The 6,395-nt window shown below is 52.7% G+C and overlaps 1 protein-coding gene across 5 annotated transcripts in view; it reads right to left on the bottom strand.

Moving 5' to 3' along the window:
* The window catches only part of CIZ1 (CDKN1A interacting zinc finger protein 1), a 25,097-nt gene that overhangs the window by 14,572 nt on the left and 4,130 nt on the right, over nt 1-6,395 (bottom strand). For 4 of the 5 annotated variants that reach the window (XM_006154031.3, XM_006154030.3, XM_006154034.3 and 1 more), the window contains exons 2-5: nt 5,873-5,963; nt 5,550-5,665; nt 3,721-3,792; nt 1,663-1,913 (exon numbers count right to left, since the gene is read on the bottom strand). In XM_006154031.3, the coding sequence (XP_006154093.1) occupies nt 1,663-1,913; nt 3,721-3,792; nt 5,550-5,665; nt 5,873-5,958 (525 nt within the window). In that variant the 5' untranslated portion in view covers nt 5,959-5,963. The remainder of the gene's footprint in view (nt 1-1,662; nt 1,914-3,720; nt 3,793-5,549; nt 5,666-5,872; nt 5,964-6,395) is intronic. The other variant, XM_006154033.3, reaches the window with a different exon arrangement.

Here is a 6,395-nt window from a genome sequence, read left to right as displayed (position 1 = left end):
CCAGGCCTGCCCGGAAGGCTGGAGGCTGGGGCCTCTCTGGGGGTTTGAAATGCCTCACCTCCAAACGTAGGCTGCCCCAGAAACAGCCAGGAAAGGGAGTTGCGTCCCTGCCCTGGAATGCACCCCAGAGTGTGGCGTGTGTGAGGAGCAGGTGGGCCGCTCTGGGCAGGTGATGCCCTTTACGAGGCCCTTGATTTTCTGCTCGTGCCAGGGAGAGATTTAATGCCACCCTGCCCGCCCTGAGCTCAGGGAGCCTGAGGGCTGCAGGTCTGGAACCTTTAGGTGGCGACATTGTAAACGTGGGATTTTATAACACTTGTTACCCCAGTCCTTCCTTCTGCTTTTATGTAATCAGTTTAGACCATTTTTAAAAATTTCAGGTATGTCTCCTTCTAGAAGAGATGTAACTGAAAAGTGGGGAGTTTGTGGAAAACGTGCTACCCCATGAGGCAGCCGCCAGCTGCACCTGAACACTGGAAACCTGGCCTGCGGTAAGGACCAGCTGAAGGCACGGGGGGTTAAGGCGGCCGGATCCCACGTGGCTACTACGGCGCAGTCCGAGTCCTGGACCCGGCAGCTTGAAAAATACACAGGGCACGTGTGTGCGTGCGAGCCCAATATCGCAAGAAGAGAATGGAGGAGAAGGGATTGCGGCGTGACCATCCCCCCGGGGGGAGATTTCTCGCTTTCTGTCTCTATGTCTCTCTGCCTGTCTGGCGAGCGCACACGCCCTACAGTGAAAATCTCTCCAAAAAAAAAAAAAAAACAAAAAAAAAAACAGTGTGTGTGTGTGTGTGTGTGTGCTAAAATGTATATATACATATATAGTTTTTTCATAAAATTAATTTCACCTGTTTCTTTTTTTTTTTTTTTTGGAGAGATTTTCACTGTAGGGCGTGTGCGCTCGCCAGACAGGCAGAGAGACATAGAGACAGAAAGCGAGAAATCACCCCCCAGGGGGGATGGTCACGCCGCAATCCCTTCTCCTCCATTCTCCTCTCAGGATCTTGGGCACGCACGCACACGCGCCCGGCGTGAGTTTTAAGCCACCGGGTCCGGGACACGAACCACGGTCGACTACGTGGGAGTCCAGCGACATAGCCATTACGCTAACTGCTGGTTCCCTCACCTGTTTCTTTTTACTTGTTATGCCTTGCTATGTCCCACACTGGCTATGGGCCTGTAACCTCTTGTCTCAGCCTTCCTAGCAGCTTGGGTTAGAGGCACAGGCCACCACTCCTGGCTCTTTGGAGTGGGTTGGGGATCAAACCTCGGCCTCCCATGTGGCTTGAGCCCACTAAGTAGCAGCATGCACCACTCACTGCCACGGCTGGGCCTCTTTTCCTTTTTTAAATGTGGTTACGGACATGTTAAATGACATAGGTGGCTCATAGCTTATTTACGCAGGGTACTGCTGACGTACAGAGAAGTAAATAACAGTACCGGTAGTCTCACATGGCAAAAATCACTCCAGGTGTACAGGAATATTTGAACTTTGGGAAATGTCGGACAAGTGCAACACCCCCTCCAGTTTCTCCAGATGAGGAAACTGAGGCAAAAGGAGGAACTATGACCTGTCCGAAGGTCCAGGGTAAGCCAACGATGGAGCTTGGGCTGACACCTGGGTGTCCCCCCCACCGTGCCACCCCCACCACCACTTACCTTGCGATTAGGGGTGGTGGAGGAGGGAGTCCGGGCCTGTTTCTGGGGGGTCCGCCCTGAGACATTGAGCTGGGAGGGGTTAATGGGGACTCCGACAGGAGGGGGGCCCAGCAGAGACTGGCTAGTGGCCTGGGGAAAGAACTGCTGCAGATTTGGGGTGGCCAGCTGGGGTGCGAGGCCGGGGGCGGTCAGGTTCGGAGTTGCCATGTTGAAGCTGCGGAGGTTACCTGCAGGTGAGAATTGGGGAGAAGCTGGAGAGAGAGTAGAGGCCAGGGTCAGAGGTGAGTGCCCCAAGGCATCGTGGGAATATCATGGACAACTTTGAAGGGGACCCTTCCCACCCAAGGGCAGTTCAAGGGAAGAGATAAGAGCCAGGCTAAGTCCCACCTTGGGTGCCAGTGACAAAGGAGGCTTTGAGGCTGGTTACCTGCCCCAGCTAGGGCAGGGACCCCCTCCCCGGATGCAGCGTCTGCACATAGGAGATGCTGCCCCTCCCCCAGGTGCCTCCGTGAGCACCTACAACAACCCTGCTCACCCTCAGGGTGCTTTAGAGTAGCTTAGGGTAGGAGAGAGACCCCACTGGGCCACAGGGAGAACTAAAAGACGGCTGGTCCCTGGAGTAAGTCCCTCCCTCTCATCGGAGCCCTGCTATGAGCCAGGTCCTCTGCTAAGCGCTGTCCACACCCTGCACTAGTCCCGGCCCAGCAGGCCTCCGGAGAGCACCTGTCCCTATGCTGAAACAGACATGGTGCAGGGGAACAGCTGGCCCGGGGTCCCTGGGAGGGGCACCACCTTCCACCCCTGGCCCAGGCAGGACTCTGGGAATCTTCCTGACTCCTTCCTCCCCTGGTCCTAACTCCCCCATGCCCCAAACCCTCCTCAGCTCCTGTCACCCCTGTCCCCACGCCTCTTCTGTCTGGTCTGCCTTTCCCTCTCCATCCCCACTCACTTCCTCCTTTCCAAAGCCTCATCTCCCTGCACAGAACGGCAGCAGTGACCTTTCTCCCTTCCCTCCCCTCCCCTTCCCCTTCCTCCCTTTTCTCCCAGCTTTATTCTACTCTGGTCCCCCCCATCACCAGCACCCTGGTAGTAACCGCTCACAGTGGTCTTTCTAAAGTCACTTCTGACCTGACTGCGACTCCTGCTCCAACCCTTCCACACCTCCCTGCTGGGCAGGAGCCAAGCCCATTCCTCAGAGGGGCCTGGCCCTGCCACCTCCCCAGCCTCCTTTCTGGTTATTCTTCCCACGTAGGCCCCCACTGCATTCCAGTCGCATCCTACGTGGTCCTCCCAACATCCTGCCCCCGGGCCTTCGCACATGCTGTTCCCTCTGCCTGGGCCATTCTGTCCCCTGACTCCCTCTGGTCCTTCAGATCTCCTTCTGGGTGTCTCTCCTGCAGGAGGCCTTCCCAGACTACCTGTGTCCCACAGGCCCCAGAGACCATGTCTTAGGACCAACTGCATCAGTTCTTCCCCTGTTTCCTGCTTTACCTCATCAGCTCCTCACCTCAGGGCAGGCCCAGAGCATGGGAGGTGTTTGAGGCATGAAAGGCGCATGGAACCATTGCTCCGGCGCTGGGACAGGGAGCACCAAAGCCATGGTGAGTTGTGCTGAAAGAGCTGGGTTCGAATCCAGACTACCTTGTGGAAAGCAGTGTCCCTGCTTAGCCCCACTGCCTTCAACTGCAAACCGGGATGGCAACAGTGCTTGCCTCGCAGCATTTCAGGAGGGTTCAGTGAGGTATACGAACGTGCCTGGCGCTTAGTAAGCATCCAATTGACATCAACTTAAAACAAACACACGTACACACTTGTGCCAATCAGTTCTTAAAAGCAACACGACAAAAGATGAAACAAACACCGTTAAAGAACAGTGGACAAGGACACGGACAAGTTTGCATAAGAAACATAAATGTCTAATAAGCAGATGTAAAATACTCAGCTATACTAGCACTCCAAGAAATGAAAATGAAAACATGAACGATGGGACTTTTTTGCCAATGAACTTAATAATAGACACTTATATATACATACATTAAAAAAAAAAGCATATACTACCCAAGGTTGCTGTGGGCATGGTGAGACCGGCACTGTCATATGGGGCTGGTGGCATTACAAACTGGTCCAGTCCTTTAGAAAAGCAATTCGGCAACACTTATCAAGAGCCATAGAACATCCGTCCCCCCAACTCAGTCATTTTCTGCACTCCATCCTAAGAAAACAGTCTCAAACATCATACTTATCAAAAAACGAAAGGAAACAGCTGAATGGTTAAGAAGGTTTATATAAACAAGGGTACACCCCTCCAGTGGAATACTAAATAGCTATTAAAAATCATCTTGGGGGCCAGCAGGCGGCATGGTGGTTAAGGGTGCTGGATTCCCACATGGCTGACAATGGTTTGATTCCTGGATCTGGCGGCTTGGCTTCTTACTTTCTCTCTCTCTCTTTCCCGCTCTGTCCCTCTCTGGTCAAATTAATTTAAATAAATAAATAAATAAAGTTAAATAAAGTAATTCTTCGAAAGAATAATCTCGGGGCCAGCAGGTGGTGCGGTAAGGAGAATGGAGAAGGAGCCATGGCTATTCCCAACGTGGGGAAGGGGGTGGTTTCTCATTTCCCTCTCTCTGTCCTCTGTTTCTTTCTAGTGAGTGCACATGCCCTATGGCAAAAACCTAAAAAACTTAATAGCCATCATCTTGACAGAGACTGTCAAATCACATGGCAAACGACCGTGGCATTCAATAAAAAAATAAAAACAAACATTAATATGCAACCTCTTGTTTATAGCAACGATAATAACCATATACAAATTCCCAAGTGTGTGACTAGAAATTGAATGGGGAGAAATACACCAAAATACTGACTGGTGGTTTCCTCTAGAAGATGAATGAGTCTAGAGATGGCAGTTTGGGGTTTTCTATCCCCTCTTTTAATATTTATATTTTTCATTCTGAAGAATGTATTTTTCAAAATGGAAGAGGAAAAAAGGGAAATACAGATGTCTACTCTTAAGTGTATTTGTACGCATTTATGTATAAATACATATTGTGGGTTCCTATGGAGGTTTTTCTCTCTCCCCCACCCACCTATCACTTGAAAGGAAGTTGGGACCAGCAAGTGGCGTGGTGGTTAAGGTGCTGGACATTCCCACATGGCCGACCATGGTTCGAGTCCTGGACCTGGTGGCTTGTTTTCTCACTTTCTCTCTCTCTCTCTCTATGTCTCTCTCTGGTCAAAATAAAATAAGTAAATGAATAAATAAAATTTTAAAAAATTAAAAAAGGGAGCTCCAGGGACCATCCACAGCCACGTGGCCCTGGCAAGGCTGAAGAGTAACAATCAGCTAACCAACAGCCCGTCACCATGTGACCTTGGCGTCCCCATCTGTAAGGCAGGATTGTGGGTGTACCTCCCTTAGTGTCTTGGGTAGAATCAAGAGCAGCATCTTAGAGGGAAGAGCTGAGACTGCTCTCTACAGAGGGGGACTGAGGCAAAAGCATAGGCTTACTGCACAGGGCTAGAGACAACCACTGGGGCCCAGGCTTTGGTCTAGCTAGTCACTGCTGACGCTGTGTGACCCAGGGCAAATGGCTTTCCTTCTCGGTTTCCTCATCTGTCAAATGACACGTGATCTGAATGTGAGTGAAACGTGCCAAGCACTGCTCAAAGAGCCAAGGACATGGCCGGGGGTGCACCTCTGCGATCAGAGACCTGCATGCAGCCGGGACTTCCAGCCCCTGGAAGCTCAGTGTCCTCATCTGTACACTGAGGTGCCTGAGTGCTCCGTCTCAGGGTCACTGTGTGGGTGTGATGAGATCTGGTGCAGCAGGGCTGCCGAGGAGCCCCACTGCACCAATAGGCCGAGAAAGAATCTGTAGCCATACCTTGCAACTGCTGCAAAAGCAAAGCCCTCTGGAGCAAAGGTCCATTGAGGAGCGAGGCCGAGTTGGTGCCCTGGAGGTTCAGAAGTTGCTGCTGCGGCTGCTGCTGGGGGAGGCCCCTGTGTTGGGAGGGGCGTCAGAGGGTTATTGGGAAAGCGAGATATCCCTCTTCCCTGAGATCTCTCATCTCCATTCTCTGCAGATGGAGGATCCCCTGGGGGTGGGATCCAACAGGGATACTCTGGGGCAGAAGGCATGGGGAGGCCCCAAGTTATGGGTCTGAGCAAGAAGGCTGGAGATGGCAGTGCCCACCACGGGGAACTCACCGGCTGACAGCCACAGGCAATGGGGCCTGCGGGGGTGCCTGCTGGAGCAACTGCTGCAGCTGGAGCAACTGCTGCTGGCTGAACATGGTGGCTGGGGGGAGAAGGTAAGGCCCAGGTCCCCACCATAGGTCAGTAAGGCTCCCCTCCCAACCACAGCACCCCCCACCCGTCCCCAGCAACACTGCCTGCTGAGCTCAGCTACACACCCAGTCCTGCCAAAAGCATGCCACATTGCACCCCCATCCTTCTGGCCTACCTCGGGACCCTACTAGGAGCAGGAGTCAAACACACTCCTGCCAAATTCCCCCAAACCCTGCCCACAATCTCTCCTGCAGCTATCTCTCAGACTCTGGCAGCTCCATCCTCCCAACCCTCATACACCCCCACACACCAGCAGCGCTTCTCTGCGCATATGGCGTCCTGATGCCAACCTCTCCAAACTCACATCTCTTTTTTGACACCACCACCCTTCCCTTGCGTCTGTGTTGTCAATAACATCAGTGCCCCGCCCCCAACCTTTCAT

The sequence above is a fragment of the Tupaia chinensis genome, unplaced genomic scaffold, assembly GCF_000334495.1.
Source record: "Tupaia chinensis unplaced genomic scaffold, TupChi_1.0 Scaffold000394_1, whole genome shotgun sequence".
Taxonomy (NCBI): Eukaryota; Metazoa; Chordata; class Mammalia; order Scandentia; family Tupaiidae; genus Tupaia; species Tupaia belangeri.
Note: the sequence above shows the minus strand (reverse complement) of the source record. Positions and strands in the feature narration are given on the sequence as shown.